The sequence below is a fragment of the Chelon labrosus genome, assembly GCF_963514085.1.
Source record: "Chelon labrosus genome assembly, chromosome: 23".
In the NCBI taxonomy this organism is placed as follows: Eukaryota; Metazoa; Chordata; class Actinopteri; order Mugiliformes; family Mugilidae; genus Chelon; species Chelon labrosus.
In genome coordinates, this window is record NC_140356.1 from 864,598 (window position 1) to 885,933 (window position 21,336).

Below are 21,336 nucleotides of genomic sequence, written 5' to 3' on the forward strand. Positions count from 1 at the left end.
GAAGCTGTGTGTTACACAGGTGGTGTTTCTGTGATGAGCCCGCAGGAGTATTTCTCATTGTTGTGTCTGCACTGAAAAAAAAATACATTTCTGAAAATACGCCTGAAGCTGTTCATTATTGCAGTTAGAAACATTGATCCTACCGAGATTTATTTTTGATCAAGTATTTTAAATGCCCACACATCGGTATCAGCATTTAGGAAGCACTGTAACGTTTCAAGAAATACACTGACATGACACTGATATATACCGATCAGGCTTAACATTATGACCACCTGCCTGATGTTGTGTAGGTCTCCCTTGTGCCTCCAAAACAGCTGTGACTCATCAGAGAATGGACATGGGCCTTCTGAGGGTGTCCTGTGGTGTCAGAAACAGAATGTTGTTAGTGGGGGCCCTTGGGTCCTTTGAGCCACAGATACTTGATCAGTTTGGGATCTAGTGAATTTGGAGGACAGGTCAACACCTTGTGCTGTTCTTCATGTTTTTTTTAGTTATTCCTAAAGCATTGTTGCATGTGTGCCTGTGTCAGGCTGCATCCTGCTGGGGATGACTGCTGCCATCAAGGAGTGTCATTGCTATGGGGTGGGGGTGCCTGGTCTGGTCTAGGTGGGTGCTACATGTCTAAGTAACATCCACATGAATGCCAGGTCCAAATGTTTCCTAGCAGAACACTGGATCGTCAGAAGATATCATATTGTTGTGCCTGATCGTTATATGTCACCAATATATTTGTTTTTCTTTGCTGATGCCTGTAGTGTCATAAAGACACAAAAGAGATACAGAGAATATGAAGGAATGGGTATTTGAAACCAGATCCAAAACAGAGCCTGCTGTTTGAAACCATTCCTCGCATGATAGTTACCACATTGTGATGACAAGACGCCATGTAATATAGTAGAATTATATCACAAAAATAAGCTAACAGCACTAACATGCTGTTCACAGTTAGTCTAGCTCCCTCAGTCCCTCAGTCAAATTACAGCAGTCAGCATTTATCATGAACAAATGCGAATGTTCAATATTTATGATCCAGATGACACAGCGTTGCCAAAGAGTTATGGAGTGTGATACTAGAGAGTGCAGTGAGAGAGAAGGCTTTAAAGGCTTGGAGATTAGGTTGTATGGCATGTCATCCAGGCTGAAAGTGTTCTGTGTGGCCACAGTAAGACTGTGAAAAATCTTTCGTCAGTGCAAAATCCTTCCTACTTTTGACACAACCTATTACGATTGGAAAGTGGCTTTCAGACCGTGCATAGTCAGACATATAGTTTAGATAGATAACAGAAGAGAGTCGTGGAAGCAACAAGACAGAAAGCCCCGTGAGTACATTCTTGGGAAGTAGGGAACAGAGAAGAGAGTAAAGCTTGGCCAAAGCACACAGGCAGAAAAAGAGAAGGATGCTGTGGTGAGTCTCATCTAAGATTTATGGCTCATGATGTCCCATTGCCAGCGTTTGGATCTATCTTAAGGGAGGAGGACTCGCTGCTCTAAGCTGTGTGCTTGACCAGTAACCTTTGAAACTGAACTTGCTGTTTAAGCCTTTAAAAGCTCTTTCTTTATTGTTTTTTTGCATGTTTGTTTGTGCTTCATTCTTCATTTGGGATTTTTGGCGGTTTTGACACTAGAAGGCGTATTACTGCCCTACACAGGGTACAATCAAACTTCAGACTCTGCTTGCTCTCCACAGTTTTACTGCTGCTTTGATCACTACTTAATTTCACAAAGCTTGGGCTGTGCGATTACAACATTCGCTAAGACACATAAATCTTACTCACAGGATTCAGATTTCTTGAAACTTCCCAACTGATAAGCACGCTTATAGTATATAATTAAGAGAGCTCATATTTTATCTGGACATCAACTTAATTAAGCTCTTATAAGACACTAGTATATGAGGGATGATAAAATGTTAGATTATTAAAAAATTCAAAAATAGACATCTATCAAGACATACGATCAAGATGTCGATGTCCACACCTCCTTACTCAAAACGTGAACTAAAATCTATTGATTAGGCTATTTGTTATTATAATTAAATGTAACAGGTTGCTGCTACCATTACAAAAATACATTTTCTGCAGCTTCTCACCATAACAAGCAACATTTCTCGTGTTTACAATATGCTTTTCATACCATTTCCAGTTCTTATGAGGAAACTTTTTCTTATGACTACATAAAGGTGTTATTTTACAAAACCAAGGCACAAACCAAGTTTGTACTCTGTGTGGCTAAAACTGTTATGCCATGCTGTCCTGAGCAGCTGCTGCTCTTTTATGAAACGAACAAATCAAGAGCCGTAGCTAAAATGTTTTGCTGAAATATCCAATCTAAGGCACTCACTGCCTTTATGGTGTATTACGTTGAATTAAACTCACATTTTAGCAAGGTATACCTTCTAATTTAAATGTGAGCATAAATGATGATAAAAACAACTGGTAAACGCTGACAAGAAGATTTTTGACTCTGGTCTCTGCCATCGCTGCCATTTAAATTAGAATGGATTCATAGCATGGTAATGCTAACAGTCATTAACAGTGGTAGTTGGCATTGGTTTATAAAGTGCTGCAGTGATATGCTGATGTTTTGTGTCTGAGTGGGATTTTCTGTAAATAAACTGTTGGCAACTTCTCCAGTCTGCAGACAGCAGTCTGTGTTGATTGTTTTTGCTCAGGTAATAGTGCTGCCATTACAGCCTCCTGTTCTCCTGTCTCGCTTTGTCTTTCATGTACTAACATTACTTCCTCAATCTTTAATCATCCTTATCATCAAGTCTCCATCACCCCATTCTTCAGTTTCATGTTTTGATTAAATTCACTCTGTTAGGTTATCTTTCAAACAGATTTGCTCTGGCCTTGAGTATATTTGTCACAACTCCCCTATTAAGCCTTAAAATTATCTTCTCATTTGAATACTACCCATTTTGATCAGAAATCCCAGACTGTTCATGTTATTACAAGGAACAGCTGTGTTGCCATAAAGACATAAAGACATGTGACAATGATGTGAAATAATGCAAATTTTATGCATGAAATATGATCAAGTCCATTGATCTTGGATAAAGACGTTGACAAAGATTGTTTTATATCTCCAGTGTTCACCATAGAGTTTGCAGAGCTGTTATCATGTGATGATGTCTTCTATAGCAATAGGTTCTGAATAGCTTTTGGTCACCATGTGCATCCTGCTGTTTCCTTTTAGTAAGCGTTATCTGTACTGGTCTTAAGCCATGATGGGATCCTTATCATCCTGTCTATTGCAGCACATGTGAGGTTTGCAGTATGCATGTACAATCCTTTTTGTCATAAATGTGTCCTCACTCGTAGCTATGAGTAGCGTAATAGTTCATAGTTATGATCACAGAGTTCTGTTACTTTTCACCTTATACATTTTTGTCTGTGGAGATAATATCCATTGCTATGCTGATAACACTTACTTAAAAATGACTGTAATTGGCCCTAAACCGATGAGAAATGTGCTATCCAAATCTAACTAGTGTATTGACTAGATCATCAAAGTGGCTCCATCATTACAGTTTTACTGTTGTTGCAAATGAATGGAGAAAGCAGTGGATTTGCAGCAATGGCAAATTAAAAAGGTTTTTCACCAAAGGCCTTGGTTTGAAGTTAACAGAAATTACAGTTTGAGAAGTTCATACAGCCTTAGATCTTGGGGTGTCTTTGGAACATGGTTTGTTGCTTTCATAATATCTGAATTCTTCTTCTGGGAGTTAACTTTCAGTGGATATTGACCTTGTTTATATTGGGTGGAATTATTGTGGAAATGCTAGATGTGGTACTACACAGCTATACATGCTGAACATGTTTGTTAAATATTGTGTAATTGCTGGTAGAAGGGACTACATATTTCTCAGCCAGATTGAACACACTGCCAATTAATTGCTATGTCTATTTTATGGATTATTTCCCTTGCTTGTCTTTTCTTTCAGTCTTTCTCCTGTGTACTGTGATCCCGGCAGCTCTCAAGAATGTGAAACATTGAATGTTCACCACTTCTCCTCAATCATTTTTGTTTGTTGGGTCTTGCGGGTTGGTTCCAGGACCACTTGGAAATTGTAGCAGTACCCATATATCCATCCATTGTCAGGAATCACTGATGTCTGTCTGGAATTTATCAGAATTAACCCCCAGTTGTAATCAGTCGATTTTCTGGTATTAGGTGCGAAGCCCCTGGGAAATTAGAGCTCCATTCAAGACCTCATATTTCTTTTTATCCTCAGTCCCCTATACCGTGCCCTCCAGGGAAGAACGATCTATGACCTTTGCCACTTTGACAAATTTGAGACATGCAAGGGCCTGTACCAAGGGGGCGGGTGTAAGCACATTGAGGTCAGGTGTTTAAAGTGGAGCTGGTGAGTAGACTGAACAGTGTGTTGCAATGCATTTAAACATCAATTCTTAAACATCTCTAAGGAGTTGTGTGTAGAAACCATTTCTGTGTAGGTATGGGACATTTTTCTACAAGATTATGTAATACTTGCGTTAAAGATGGAGTTAACGATTCTAATTCAGTACACAGCAAATGTCTTTCACTGGCTGTCCTTTCTGTGTGTGTGTGTTGTAAAAGAATCTGATGTCCAACAACCAGGGGCATTCATGCTCATGCAAATGACACAGAGGATGGGGTGATTTGTAATATTGGTTGGACCAAACTAGCGTTGGAATGATTCACTTTAGATTCTTGGTAACTGTGGCAGCATTTCTTTTTCACAGCACTTTCTTTTTATTTTATATTGAAATGGCAAAAACTGAACAAATATGATCAAATTAAATACACATCCTTCTCAATCTGCAGTCCCACCATGCCCACAGTTATACTGAAAATACTGATACTGAAAAAATAGATTAATCTCATCCTACTTCAATACAATAGCAACATGCTGATTAACTTTACATGATTTCTGACTATTTCCTGAATTATTATTATGAAGCAAACAATCAATTAATGGAGAAAATAGCTTACCTGGTGCATTGACTAGATCATTAACTATTGACCAAGCAATCAAACATGGGCCTAACAATCATAAATAGGCCTATTTGAAACAGGTCAATTGCACTCATCCAAACAACCCACAAAAAAATGAATGGGCTGCAGCCTATTTGGAACAAGCCAGTTGAAGCTTTAGTTCTATATAATGCTTTACCTCTCTGTCAGTCAAGGTAAACAATCAGTCCATGAAGCCAGTTCTAAGTAAGAACTCTGAACCTTTCCCAGAAACTAGTTGCCATTTTTTCCATTCTTTGCTGAGAGTGACCTATTTTTAGCATCCAAAGCATCAAATAAGCAACATGCCATCATGAAGCACTTGAAGTTGCACTTTGTGGATTAGTAGGGCAACGTAAGTGGGGCAAATGTACACGCTCCACTGGGAGTATGACATAGCAATGAAGTGGTGAGTGATCTTAATGAGCTCCTCATACTGAAGACTCAGCGGATAGAGTGGGTTAACAGACGTGTGCAGTACTTTGAAAAAGTTAAAAATAGTCTCGTCCTATGACACCATAGACTGTATAAAGATGGATGGCGAACAGCTCCTCAAATGTGAAGCCAAAGCAGGTAGAGCTCCCCCTGGTGACTGGCTGCAGTATAGGTCATAAGCTCCATTTCCTCTGTTATGCCATGCAGAGGTAGTTAATATAATGCTGATACATACTCAAGTGTCTAGGAAGTGTGGGTTGATCATCGACAACGCAGCTCCACGTAGCTCCACTCTGGGACCGTACTGTGCAGACTCTGGCTCCAAACTCGCAAGATGCCGCTGCCTGTATCCCCCGGAAAAGTAGTGTCAGTTTGGCCAATGCCAAAGTGGGGGTGTGTTGTCCATATTTATATACAGTCTATGTTAGACACAGGTATTAGTTAAAAGCTGCACACACTCCACACATGCCAACATATGGTACCATTCACAGGTGAAGCAAGTAACACTGAATATATTGTAACTGTTGCAAATGTCAGGGATATGTTAGTTTACAGTCACAGATCGATGAGGTATAAAATCTGCACCTACACTCAAGATATCTTAGTTGTCTGTATAGGAAACCAATCTATCAAACTGTTGCAAGACAGCTCTGTCTCTAGTCATGTACAGTTTTACAGTGGGAAGAAAATTAGGTCCTTATGTCAAATTGGCAACCACATCAGCATGTTGCGAATAATTCGATATTACTTAGCAAGTTGCGGCACTGGCAGTTCAGTCCGTCCTTTCTGCTGCCACAGAGGCTTCTGCTGTTTTTCATCACCAAGCCTCCTGAAGAGAAAGAATGCTAGGCACTTCTCTTGATAAAATTTTTTTGTGGTATCACAGTTAAATATCTGCCTTTTAGAGCTGATTACACTTTGTCAGTCCTGTCAAAGAAACTAATTTCCCAGGATTCGTACAGATTTATTTTCATTGTTTTATGTTTTTTGTTATCTACCATTTACCGCTAATTTTGTGTGCTGATATGAGAAACAACATAAATGGAGGCAGCAATAGAGGAATTACAGACAGGCAAAGGGAAAGAGAACCTTATCAGTGGACAGGGACCGGGCTATCATTTTGATTGACATTAGCAATAATTGCCCATCACCGGTGCAATGAAGTCTTTCCACAAAGCTGGTGAGGTGGAACGAGCACAGTACACTGACACTGGAATTGTAACCCATTTGCTGGCTCATCTTAAGTACCCCTGCAAACAGGATCTTTTTCTTCCCCTGGTGGCAGAACTCATTTGAGAGTGGTCAGTTAGATAGTTCGGTACCATGCAATCTACCAAATGATTCATGGTTTTGTTCATAAAGAAAACATTCCAATAACTTCAGTGTATTCTTTAACTACGTACTCTCTTAGTACCCATCTGCTGCAGACATCGTCTAACTCTTAAAGATGGATTTGCTGATGTGCCTAGCTCCTCAAAAACCTTGCATCCTTGGATGCCATTGGACACTGATTAAGTGTTTTTAGATGACTGTGTTGAGTACCTGAGAGGTCAGCTTTAAACTACTATCATCTTACGTCGTTATAGTCCTATTAATTGCTTACAAGTCTTTTGGGGGGTTCATTGAAATACAGAATTGTAAGCACCCACATCAAATATGTAGGCGCCCAGAGTCACTCCCTTTTCTTTACTCTGATCAGGCAGGGTAGGATAGATCATGAACCAACCACTGGGCCATTCAAGAAGATGGAGATCAAAACCCCTCTAGACCTTTGACACTAGAAAGACTGAGGCACCATTAAGCAACTGCTGTTTCAAACTGTAGCATTTTTGGCTTTTCCAAAACTAACTTTCTATATACATTCTTTACACATACACTAATCAGCCACAACATTAAAACCACTGACAGGAGAAGTAAATAATATTGACCGTTGACAATTCAATGTTCTGCTGGGAAACCTTTAGACCTGGCATTCATGTGGATGTTATTTAGACATGTAGCACCCACTCAGGTACCACCAGCCCATAGTATTGACACTCCTTGATGGCAGCCATCCCCAGCATTATGCAGCCTGACACAGACACACACACAAAAACTCTTTAGGAACAACATGAAAAACAGCACAAGGTGCTGACCTGGCCTCCAAATTCACTAGATCCCAAACTGATCAAGTCTAATCCAAGTGTAAGCATTTAGTTGTCCTAATCTGGATGGAGACCTATACATGAAGGTCTTTGCAGAGTGCTGTCATCATTTGAAAAAATGATTAGGAATACGACTAAATCAAACCTGTCCTGCTCGTGCAGTTAATATGCAAAATAGTATGGGCTCTAATGATACCAGTGGGGCACCATGACCGCGGTCTGCACTACATTATGACATCATGCCACCCTTCAATTCCCTGCCATATGTGACCAGCAGAACTAATTGCAGATGAGCTATGACAGTGTAACCCACCTGTCCTTGAATTAGGAACACTTAAGTATATTGCAGTTTTCTAAGTGCATGGGGCACCATTGCTCTGTTATTCAGTGGTTCAAACCTTATGTGACAGAAATGCTTTTTAGCTGATCACTTGGCGTTCAAGGACACTGTGAAAGAGACGGTGACTTGTCCTGTCTTGTTTAACCTGTTGATTTTATTAAGTGGGTTTCTTTTTTTTTTTTACTGTTTTTTGTCGCCCTACCTTTTGTGTGGATGCCATACAGAACAAATAAAAGAAATTGCTTCTTGTGAGTACATATCATTCACACAGTTTTGTGAAATTAAGTTAAGAAACAAGACAACAACAGCTGCACCCTGTTTATGCCTTAACAAGTCAGAATTTGTTTGATTCTGTTAATTGTTCATGTCTCCATGTGTTGTTTCGATCAAGGGTGTTTGATTCAGTTCAGTGTGTGCCTTTTTTTTTTATTTTCATCCTTTTCTCCACTTTCACCTGCTCAGTTAGTTCCATGCATGATTTTGGTTAGTTGGGTTCTATGAACTCTTATATTTACCCAGCTGCAGTATTATAGGAATTACAATCCGCATTCTATTGTGGACATTAAATAGTACTCAGTTGATTTAAAACTATTTCAAAACCCTTAATTTAGTTTGGACTTGAAAATCCTTAGAAATAGAAAATAATTTAGTTTTCAGTGAAAATAATCATACACTGAGGTGAAGTACTCTGAGATCATCATCTTGAAATTGTCCATTAAATCAGTTCAGTTTAGATTATTTACATAGAATTAAAAACAATCCAAGCTGTCTCAAGATGCTTTACAAGACTCAGGGTCTGAAACCCCCAGAGCAAGCACCACAGCAATGGTGGGAAGGAAAAATCCCTCATTCCACAGGAATAAACCATGAGCAGAACCCAGCTCATATGAGGAGAGTTATCTGCTCGAGGCCGGACAGGGAGGGACGGAGGGAGAGAGTGAGAGAGAGAGGATTGTTGATGAAAGGAGAAGAGGGTAACAGAAAGAGTGAGATGAATTCATACAGTACATCTGGATAAAGCGTGCATGTGGCATATAAACATGATACGAAGAAGGGTACAAGATATGTCTTGCATGTTACATGAGGGATTAATAATGAATAAAAAGAATGGATTAAGCTTGTATTTAAAATATTCATTGTAGAAACACTTAGTGGGAATACAGAGTGCTCATAAATTCACTGTTGTAAGAATAAACAGGAGCAGAGGGGGCATCTAACTGTCAGTGACAATATTAGTTTTAATACAGATGAGTTAGCTGGTATAATGTTGGAATATAACTTATCATTATCAGGTTGGAGAATTACGATATTTAGATATTAATAAATAACTGTAAATAATTACTACTGGGTGGGTTGATGGGGCCAGGACCACAGGTAAAAACATGAAGCTCTGCAGATCAGTGCCACAGTATGTCATATGGGGGAGTTCAGTATCCCCATCCCATGAAGCTATTTGTCTCATGAAAACACTTCCATTCCCAATGTATTAAACTTAATTTCAATCTTTTTACAAAACCAAGAGTGTTTCTGCTGAAAACCATGAACAATATAGTATTACAAACACATTTCCAAAGACAGTTTTAGAAAAATACAGTGTTCTTATTTGGGCCTGTATTGTACATGTAGTGTTTTGCACTATGCAAACCAATCCATAAAATGATCAGATAAATAGTAACTGCAATGTAGTATATAGGAGGAGGAGTAAAACAAACTAAACGTATACAGTAGTAACAAGTCCTATCATATCATCACAAATACATACAAATTCTCAGTCCTACTACAGGCCATGCCAACCACTTGATGAGGTGAAGAACAGTTCTTACATGATTACTTTAAGTGGTTGCTCAGCTGCTGTACTTTGTTCACTGCGTCTCCTGATGATGTTGTTAATCAGTTCTCCTGCGTGAGGTGCAGTAGGAGGACGAGAGGGTCGAGTGAAGCGTGGATGTTGGCCATGCTGACCTTGGCATTCATCTTTACTTGTATCAGCACTACTGACTCAGCAGTGAGAACTCCCACTGATCTCCTGGTACCGCTTCACAGCTAATTTAAGAACTGCTCCCTCCTCCGTCAGCTGCCTCCATGCTGAGAAATAGATTGTGGATGGCCTCAGGTTTGGTGCATTAAAACTTTGCTTTGTGCGGCACTGTAGCACACAAACCAGAAAGCCAGTTATAAAATGATAAGATCAACAGCAAGTAAACAGCGATTAAGTTGTGCATTCATTTTCTGTGAAGATTTAAAAATTTGATGCTACGGCTAACAACTTTGTCGAAATTTGGAGAACAGGAGTGAAGGATTGTAGTGATGTTGCATTTTCTTTAAGATGTTGCTCTAAAGCAGGGGCTTTTCTTTCTGATAAAACAAACTGGTGCTGTATTGATTTGGTTTCTGTTTTTCTTGCCTGTCATGGCTCTCTGACTTGGAAACCCAATATCTGACTGTTTTCGCGAAAGCGGGTGGTAAAGACTTCATGGTCGGCTGCACATCGCTTTTTCTCATTTTGAATGCTTGGATTTAGACAAAAGATTTTTGTAAGAAGGGCAGACTTGTCGAAGTCGGTCTCATTTTGCCGGTCTGGAACATAAACTATGCTATGGAGAATGGTGGTTCAAAGAGAGTTTAAAGCTGCACTAATCAATAAAGCTTGAAATGAAATATAACAAAACAAGGGAAAAGTAAAACACTCACAACTCAGTACTCCCAAAAAAGTTTGCAAAATGCTGCTGTGCTCTAATGAGCATCAGCTAGTTAAAACTCTGTTCTGTGCCTCCTGCTTTCTTTTTTTTTTTTTTTTCATTTTTGGTGACAGACAAAAGTAAACAGAAGAAAACTCTTGTTTTTTAAACGCATAAAATGTCAAATTCCTGGTAAAAGAAAATTAACTAACAGTATTTTAAAAATTAAACATTATTATTTCCATCTGGAATATATATCCCCTCCAATGAATGAAAACGAAAAGGTTTTAATTAACTCCCAAAGTTGCAAATTGTTGAGTCTTATACACATAGGGTCTCCATTGACCTGCTCTACTTAGTAGTGTTACTGTTGTATACTTGAGTTCACAGGGGGTGTTACAGGTGTGCTCATTTTCATTTAATCGGTTGTATAATCTAGAAAAGCTGTTGGTTTACAGCTTGTTTGTTTTTCTCATGTTTCTTGTCCTATTTGACTTTGTTGTGGTGAAGTCATTGTTTCCGCATCCCAGCATTAATACTGTATTATCATAACTGTACCAATCATAGACTGTATATAAATATGGCAGAAGCATTTCCACTTCCTTGCATTGGCCAAACTGACGCTAGTTTCCCGAGGACACGGGCGGTGGCATCATGCGAGTCTGGAGCCAGAGTCTGCGCAGTATGATCCAACGTTATCGATGACCTGCCCACACTTCTGCCAGACTCACCTGCGTTTTGTTTAATTAATACTGCTAAAACTAACTAAAACTAAACTTATCAGAAAATGTGACACCTCTGTATTATATTAACCACCTAAAATGACAGAAAGAGGGAAAAAAAAACATAATTTGACCCATCAACCCACCCAGTAGTGGCCCAAGTTCCATCCACTAACATGGAGGGGGTGGAGCTTATCACCTGTACTGCAACCAGCCACCAGGGGCAGCCCTATTTGCGTTGGCTTCACTTTTGAGGAGCTGTTCCATCATCCGTCTTTGGTACCAAAGCTTAATGCTTGTTTTGACTTACTGTAATATTAATAACATACATTTGCATAAAGCTGGCATACTTGTCCTCTTCTATGTTGATACCATCAATAAAAACCTGACATCCCTTCAAGGCACACTTAAAACAGATCAAATAAATGTGTGATTGTGTGATTTGCATTAATCACATATTAACTATGGAAACCATGCGATTAATCCCAGTTAGATATTAGATTCTGTTGACAGCCCTGATTTTCATGCATGGAATTGGCAAGTATGCCTGGGCACTATGAACGTTTGGAACATCGTGTAATAGCAGGGGTTGGTGGTATATCCACTTTTTAAAGGTACTCGGACGAGATACTGAATGACACAATCCCATTTATATCAATACAGTTTGACAGTTTGTTACATAACCCTTGCTTCCATAATGCTCTGCCAGTGTTTTCCTGTCTCCTCTCCTCTGCGTGCACCTCTGTCCCTACGTTCCCTCTGTGTCTGCAAGAGAACCTGTTCCTACTTACTCACAAGTTCTCCTGCAAAAAAAACGGGATTTGTCTGCAGAACATTATAGGAATTGTATAGTAATTGTACTCTATTTTATTCAGTTCAGTACAACCACAAAGGAATATGTCTCTTCCCTTTCTAACCAATAACAGTTAATTAACAGTCAACAATTGATATTGTAGGTGTGCTTTTACATGTTCTATCATTTACCTTTGTAAAATATGATCTAAGTAAAAGGAGCATCATTTTGCCTTTGAGCTCCAACTATACTGCCCAGTCGTCACCTTGATGGCAGATTTGTGTTCTTTGTTTTGCAGCCTTTCCAAAGGCGCTGCCCGCTCTCTGCTGCTTGCTCCAATAAGCTCTCATTAATCTTCCTTACAGCCTTCATTAAAGCTGCCACCGCTACACCCATGCCCTTCTCTCCAGGCTCCTATCTCCTCCATAATGCCTATCTCCTCGACCTTTATCTCTGCCCAGCTTGCCTTCCATAATCTCTCGCCCAAAAGCCCAAGTACCTCCTTTTCTCTTCATCTTCTCGGCCTCTCCTCTTTATTTCCTTCCCTCTCTTTTCTTGTCCTCTTCACACCTTCTATCTAATGGCTCAAAAACTTTAAATTCCTATGAGGTTATTACTGAATTCAGTTTTCACTACCTCATATAGCAGTGGTGTGCCATTTACAAGGTGGCTGGTAAAGTTCTCTGGCTGTTTGTCACTGGCAGACTTTATGAAGGGATTATATTTCTGCTAGCTCCGTGTTGAACTAGTTGACCCTGAAGTATTTGCCACTGACCCAGTCCAACCTCTATTTCTGTCCAAAATGTAGGAAAGCCTAGAACAGCCAGAGATTATAACTTGGTTATCTCCTGTTCCTTAACCAAATACAACAAATGATGCAGCTCATATGTTTACTGATCTAGTTTTTAGAGGTAATTACTGTGATTTTCCAAATGTTTGTGTAACCTGAATCAAGATCAGCTGCGGAGAGAGCTGCTAAAAGGTTTCAGTTGATATTTCTGTCCATTTCTTCCCTCAGTTTTATTTCACTGTTGCAATATTTCATACCAATGTCCATCTGATATCTTGATAAACAGTGTATTTTGTACAGTTCTACAGCACTAATTCCATCAGTACAGTAGGAAGAGACATGACATGTTCACGCTCTGAGAATGTGTTTTTCCTTCTTTCTGACTATTTCTATTTTCTTTTAGTAGTGGTGGCTACTGCTGTTAGTTTTAGCGGTCAAAACTCAACACGGATTTAAAAAACGTAATGTGTCTTCTTTCTTACTCATAATATGTGAGTCTATTGGAAAATCAATGAGATGGAGACACCTTTTCCAACCCAGAATAGCTTTGGGATTGCGGTTCTTCAGTTAATTATGTGGAAAAATATATGTCAATAAGTGTGATAAGCTTATTATCAACTGATATATGGGTTGTGGAGTGTGAAATTGCTCTGCTGTTGTACTAATGTTGTTCACTGCAAATGTAGACTGGAATTTAGCATAGCCCATATATACCTGGTATTAAAATGTGATCTGTATCTTCCCATGTCTCAATACAGATATTCAATACTGACAAGTTTCAATTTTAGTACATTTTTTAATCCACATGACAATATAAATGTAACACTTTAAGAGAGCAGTTGACTTCTCCTGAATATCCAAGTATTTAAGAAACATTTAAGGAAATTTCGCAGTGGAAACTCAAGGGAAGACATTTTATTCATACAGGTAAATACAAAATATCATTCTCTTTCAGTGAGGACAGTTTATACCTACGCAATTATAGAAAAATCAATATATAACATATTTATGGCCTTTTCAACAGCACTAACAATCATTATCAGACTGTCAAAAGACTAACGTCGACTAAAATCGAACATCGGAGTGAATGTCCTTTCGCTGAAAATCAGGTTTTACAAGCTCTCAACATTTTAACTGTTAAATGTGCAATCATATCAGTAGAAGACCTCAGTTCTAACCTCATAACCATTTTTCATCTCCTGACACCAGACCAAACAGTGGCATATTATTTGATTCCAAATAAGCATAAAGCTTAACGGACCATTTATACACATTTAGTTCAGCCTTTCATCAAATCATTTTTCATATTCAGTCGGCATAGTTGTAGTAGTTTAATATTATATAGTTGACTATATATTGTTGGTGCTGTTTTACAATAAATGAGCCCAGTGTCAGTGGTCTTATTTTTATATAGTGCTTTTCTACCTACTGGTTCTCAAAGCACTTTCACAGTCACAGACACATCTACCCATTCACACATTTTTCATTCTCACATTCACACACCAGTGCCAAGCACTGGCAGCAACTTGGCTCCGGTGTTCTTGCTAAAGTACACTTTAGCATGTGGCATGTTCTGGGGACAAACCGTGGACAACACGGCCATCCATACTATCCAGTGCGATACAAGTTAATCTAAGCCTTCCCCGTTTTTGCTGGCGACCCAGTGACTATTATATATGAATGAGTAGTTGAATACACGTTTGATGTGTGAGTTTGCTTACTTTATTTCTACTTTATTTGCTTATTTACCTTTTCCCAAACCTGACAGGAATGATCATTGACCAACTTTAATATACTTAATTTTTAAATAACGTTTAATTTTCACCATTTTTTACAGATTTTAAATGATTCTGAACTTGTTTAAAAAAAAATGACTGAAATAAAAGATTGTTTTATGAAATAAAGTACCTCTCAGGAAATGAAAAACATGTATTACAAATTCAGTAATGGTTTTGCACTACATCAACCAGAATCTGGACACAGTGCATCAGTGCACCATAATAAATACAGGGAAGTAATGATGACAAACTGTATATCAGTGACAGATAAATAACAGAATAATTAAACTGGCTTTGTTGTGTTCAGGTCAGCAGGTTCTGGGTCTCGTGGAGAACCAGAGTGACTGGTACCTGGGAAACCTGTGGAAGAACCATCGACCTTGGCCGGCTCTGGGCAGAGGCTTCAACACTGGTGAGTTGTTTATAAAATGCTGTTAGGAAATGCAATATAATTATATCAAACCAAATCCTTGCTTGGATCACCAAACACTCCGCTGAATTGATTGTCTGAAACAGATTGGGACAAATAAACCTACTCTTTCGGACCTATGTGAGCTAACTTATTTGTAGCTTACGTGCTTTCACTACACTTGAGATTTGAAGACAAAATGCTGAAAAGACTTGAAATGGTGACATATACTTACTGCAGTTGCTCTGCTGAATTTTGTTTTTTGGGGACTGTCATGAATAGTTAATCACATAACCACATACAGCATCTTTATAACGAAACTCACACTTTCAGTTGCAGCAAGTGGTCCCAGAAGAAAAACAGAAGTGTAGATAGACATAGAATAGACATTCATTTTCCTAAATGACTAAGTCTGTTTCTTCAAACTACCCTATATAGGATAAGATGTCAGTCTGAGCAGCGGTCTTTGGTCTGAGACTAATTCCCAAGTTTTTTTTGTCCATCATAACACAAGCATATGTGTTCCTTGCTCTATCTAACCAAGAGTCTGATATTACTTTAAGTCTTTTAGAAATATGCAGCCTTTTGACAGTTAACATGAAAAACACCAGTTCTCTTGTGTACATTCATCACTGCATCGTGACCGTGTGGGCAGTATAGCAGATTGCAATAATAGAAATTCAGACATTCCTGAGAAATTATAGCTTTCTCAAATGATTTTCCACAAATGACATACACCGATCAAGCATAACATTATGACCACTGACAAGAGGAGTAAATAACACTGACCATCTTGTGACAATTCAGTTTCCTGCTGGGAAACTTTTGGACCTGGCATTCATGTGGATGTTACTTAGACATGTAGCACCCACCTAGACCAGACCAGGCACCCTCACCCCATAGCAATGACACTCCTTGATGGCAGCAGCCATCCCCAGCAGGATGCAGCCTGACACAGGAACACACACAAAAACACTTTAGGAACAACTAAAAAAACATGAAGAACAGCACAAGGTGTTGACCTGGTCTCCAAATTTGCAAGATCCCAAACTGATCAGGTATCTGTGGGATGATCCCCAGAGGCCCCTCCGATCAATTCATAGGACCCAAAGGCCCCCACTAACAATATTCTGTTGCCAGACAACACAGGACGCCCTCAGAAGGACCATATCCATTCTCTGATGAGTCCCAACTGTTTTGGAAGCAGGGAGACCTACACAATATTAGGAAGGTGGCCATAATGTTATGCCTGATCAGTATATAGCAGATGCTGTTGCTGTGTAATATAAAATTTAACAATATTCTCAATATGATCATATTTGATGCTCCATTCCATTTTCATTTAATGTTGGTCTATAATAGGAAAACCTTTTTCAGAGATTTTTCCGTTATTCTTTAGTGTGTGTGTGTGTGTCCAGCAGTGACGCAGTTTCCATCCTTTCAGGATAAGGTGCATTTGCACAGGCATTCATGAAATATGCAGGCATCCAAGGCCTGTTTAAGTTGTACTCAAGAACATTTTCAGAAAGGTGTGGAGTATAATTTCACAAGGCTTCAGTACAGCTGATAGGGAAATTGATTGGATTCCATTACACAGTGTTATTATTTTTCCCAAGCCTGCATATATACTGTATATGCCCCACCATTTTCCTCCAGGAGGCATATAGCTTTCTGTGTGATGTTTGGAGCAGGAGGATAATCTTCTATTGACTGCATAGGAAAACAAACATCATGGCCCACTGCAGCGGCTCTGTGAAAATCTAACAATGCATTTCAATGGGAGCAGTGAAAAAATCGGAACACATCTGCGTGTAGCACCTCAGTGTGCTGCTCTTTAACACTCTGTCAGTGTGACTAAATGGCAGATCTCAGAAATAGAAATGCATGTGTTGCATTTACACAGAACAGCAATTGACAGAAAGCCTCCAGTTCAGCTGCAGTTGGTCGGCTTTGTGGAGATGGCTGTGGCAACAGATGGAGCACAGCGGGTGTGAGAGATGGTCTGCTTGCCATGAACTAAAAAAATTATTCACCATGTCTCTCCTTCTAAAAATTGTCTGCTTCGTTTTGTTTGTGGCAGTCAGGAAGCTTTCTTTTACTAGCCAGGGAATCAAAGTGAAGGTTTTGTGTTTCCTATTTGTTGGGAGAGAAAGTTAAGGGAAGAGAAAAACAGCTTGTGTGTGATTTGTGTTTCCAGAGGGATTTTTTTTTACACGTTTTCTTCATCCAGTTTCAGTTCGTCTTTAAGCTTAAAGTCCCAGGCTTTATCGCAGAAAACACAAGGCCTGGTTCAGAACCTCATGATGGGAATTTATCACCTTTTACCAGGTAGCTAGATACGAATCTCTCTTAAGCTACAATATCTCTGTCTGTACCTGTGTGTCTGTGTTGTGTGTGTGCGTGTTTACTTTCCAGGAGTGATTTTGCTGCTCCTGGATCGGCTGCGGAAGCTCAGATGGGAGCAGATGTGGAGGTTGACTGCAGAAAGAGAACTAATGAGCATGCTGTCCACCTCCCTTGCAGACCAGGTAACACGCACACATCTTTGTGCTTCAGCTCCTAAAATGTGTTACCTCTTGGCAACATTTGTAATTCTACATCAGCAAATCACAAAACATATGTTCTTGAAACAGCCTACATGACCATAAATCTTGGACTCGTGGTTTTCACTCCCTGCCACAACTAAACTTTCAGTTAACATAAGATTAAAGACTTTAAAAGCACTATTTCTTACTATGTGCTGTCCATTAATATATATTTTTTCCACATATGCTGTAATACTCCCAACACCTTGAAACACACATTACATTATATGTAAAATTCTAACCCTCCATCCGACCATGAAATTTCGTGGTATGATTCGTTGTATAATGACAAATACAGCACTTTACTTTACTTTACTTTACTTGAAAATTTGTTCCCTGTTAAGGTAAATAATCATAATAATTTAATTTAATAAAAATGTCAACGTCATCACACATTTGTAATGCCTACCAAGCTTGATTTTAATTCTTAGTTACATTAGGGGCTGAGTACATCCCGCATTGACATCTACTGCACTTACATCTACGTAAATTGTAGGCATTTGAGATATGTAAGTGTAGTCAAAGTGGCATCTGGCCAGTTCTAAATACATTCAGTAGCAAGACAACAAGCCCAAACAGAGTCAACAGAATCAAAAGGAACCATTCAGCCACAAGAAACACAAGCAATAGATGACCTGATCTCGATATCATGGAGTCGGCCTGGAATTGTAGTCAATTCAATTCAATTCAATTCAATTCAATACCGAAGGGATGGTTTAGAGCCAGCCCTAGCTATGAGCTTTACATAAGACAGAGAAGAGCTGTCACAAGTTCTCCAAGATGCTGAATAATCTGCTCAATAAATACCTAAAAAGAAATCTCTGTGCAAACTGTTGTTTTGAAAATATGTTATCAAATGATAATCACAGAAATTATTCATTTGATTTTGGCATTTTCTCATTTTGCACTATACCAATGTACTTCTGAATGAACTTGTGCAAGTACAAGAAGTGGTAGTGGTAACTGCACCACAGAGCAGCGACAAAAGACAAAAGAAATAATGCACTTACAGTGAAACTGCAAAGTATGTTTGCTGCAGGCTGTGTAATGGTTGTAATTTTATCTTTAGAATCTCAGAGTGCACTGGAACCATTCATCCCATTTTCTAAGTTGTGCACTGGTTTGGTCCCGGGTCCAACATCTTTTGCAGCTCATTTGCTTGTACATGTGTGCTTAAGGTCATAAATAAGTGTAATCTTACCCTGTGTGGTGCTCTGTATCGCACACTGTATGAGCAAACGGTGGGACCTTGGTGAGTGGTCTCTCCTTCACCTCAGAGCTATTCAGAGCTCATCTAGATAAGAAGTACGTTTATGAGATTTTAATTAAACCTCCATTAAACAAAGTCCCGCAAGGTATGCATTTTGGAAAATTAACAAGCTTTGGAAATTGTTTCAGCATTCCATCCGCCTTCTACTGTACAGGCTCCTCCAATGAACTGTCAGACGTCTTTATCACAGCATTTATTACGTGCCTATAGAGTTTTTATGCCTCCCATTAGAAAGCTCGACTTTGTAACTAAGGGTTATGTCTTGTGAACTTGCAAGTACCTCTCAGTCAGTCTCTCAGATGTAACCAGAATGCACTTCCTCACAGCAATTTGAAGTAGTATGCACCTTTACGAGTGTGGTATCACATAAAAGCCTGAACATGTTGGGGATGCACAAAACACTAAGAAGATGAGGGAAGTGTCAAGGCTGTTAAAGTGGCCCCAAAGCAGTAACAATTGGAGAAAATATTTTGCAGTAGTACTTTATTTAAATTGAAATCAGTCGGGTGATGATAATCTCACATCGTAAAGACAGAACTTTTACTGTGAGAGAACACTATTCAAACCCATGTGTTTTCAGATCGTGTGAAGATCTCAGTTTGCAAAGTTACTTTCTTACCTTACTCTGTATGGCTAATAGTTGGAAATATGCCTTGAAACACATGTGTTTGGATCTACATTATTCCTAGGCCTATTAACCGTTCTATGCTGTAGCTTCCATGGAGTCCTGAACATCACAATGTAATCAATGTGAGGACTTTATTAAGGATATGTGCTTATTTATATACTGTATTATCCAATCTGTCAGTCCAGCAGCATTAGTACGGTGTTCCTAGTAAAGTACTGAGTGGGTGTAGATGATACTTTCAAGGAGTACACTTATTTTAACAATCAGAATGCCCTCAAACTTAAAAATATTTTTTAAATAATGCGTAATGATTGTATCTGGCATACAAATGTAATGCAGAGTCTAGTGTTGCCCGGTGCTGATAGGTATTCCAGCAGTTTGGCCTCATCTGACTTTATCCAGCCCATTTTCCTCTTTATGCAGGCAATTTATGTTTTATTTTATGAGTTCAAAGGTTGACATTAATGTCAAATTTCATACAACTCAAACTTACTCTGCACGGGATTGTCTTAGCCAAGCCAGGCCTTGCTGCTGCTCGCCTGGTGTCTGCAAGGTGCAATTAGCAGGCAGAAGAACGTGTCACTTTTGACCCTCCCGTCTCCGTCTGTGAATACCATCATCTATCAAACTAAGACCGTTATGTAATTATGCACTGTCATCCACAAATGTGGCACTCCATTTTCTGACTTAATCGAAAATAGTGCATTAAAATAAATTATATTTAGCATCAATGTTAATAAATAATGAAGTAGACATGTTTGTCATGTCATTTAAGGGTGCTAAAATATGCAAAATATAAATAACATAAGCAAACAAGGACCACTACTACAAAAATAGCAATGGTAACTAACATGCATGTAAAGACAAAACTTTACAAGTCATAAAAAAAGCATCAACCCATAACTTAGGAAGTTATCACATCCTTCAAATTCTCACTCCTGTGGCACTTTTTCTATGATTTCAAATGATCAAAAATGGAATGGCCTGCAAACTGAAGTAAAATGTCAGCTATCCCTCTGGAGCTGATAAAACATAAAGCAAATCATAAGATGTGTTGTGTCTGCAGGACATCTTCAACGCCGTGATCAAACAGAACCCGTTCCTGGTTCACCAGCTGCCTTGCTTCTGGAATGTCCAGCTATCCGACCACACCCGCTCCGAGAAGTGCTACAAAGATGTGTCAGATCTCAAGGTGAGGCCCTGCTGTCCCTACTGTACACACAGTCAGTTTCAGACATACAAGACCTGACCTGCATTAATATTAATCTGAAGCGAGACTAACACTCAGTGACACGTGCTCTACTTTGAGGTCGTGTAAAATCATATGGATTTTGTTAATTTTCAAGACATTTTCCTATTACTGTGTTGGTCCCCCTTTTGCTGCCAAAACAGCCCTGCCCCATCGAGACATGAACTCTACTAGACCCCTAAAGATGTTAGCATCAGATCCTTTAAATCCTGTAAGTTGCCAGGTGGGGACATCCATAGATCGAACTTGTTTGTCCAGAACATCCCACAGATGCTCAGTTAAATTGAGATCTGGGAAATTTGGAGGCCAAGTCAATTATTCAAACTCATCCTTGTGCTTCTCAAACCATTCCTGAACCATTTTTGCTTTGTGGCATGGAGCATTATCCTGCTGAAAGAGCACCCGGTCATCTAGGTGATGTAAAAGAAAACGTGATTCATCACACTGGGCTACCTTCTTCCATTACTCCATGGTCCAGTTCTGATGCTCACATGACAATTGTTGCCGCGTT

General features: G+C 39.2%; 1 protein-coding gene across 1 annotated transcript in view; it reads left to right on the forward strand.

Annotated features, from left to right (window-relative positions):
• Positions 1–21,336, forward strand: part of large1 (LARGE xylosyl- and glucuronyltransferase 1) — an 84,442-nt gene that overhangs the window by 46,606 nt on the left and 16,500 nt on the right. Inside the window, exons 7-9 of the mRNA XM_084573578.1 lie at positions 14,992–15,096; positions 17,509–17,621; positions 20,643–20,768. Of these exons, the coding sequence (XP_084429704.1) occupies positions 14,992–15,096; positions 17,509–17,621; positions 20,643–20,768 (344 nt within the window). The remainder of the gene's footprint in view (positions 1–14,991; positions 15,097–17,508; positions 17,622–20,642; positions 20,769–21,336) is intronic.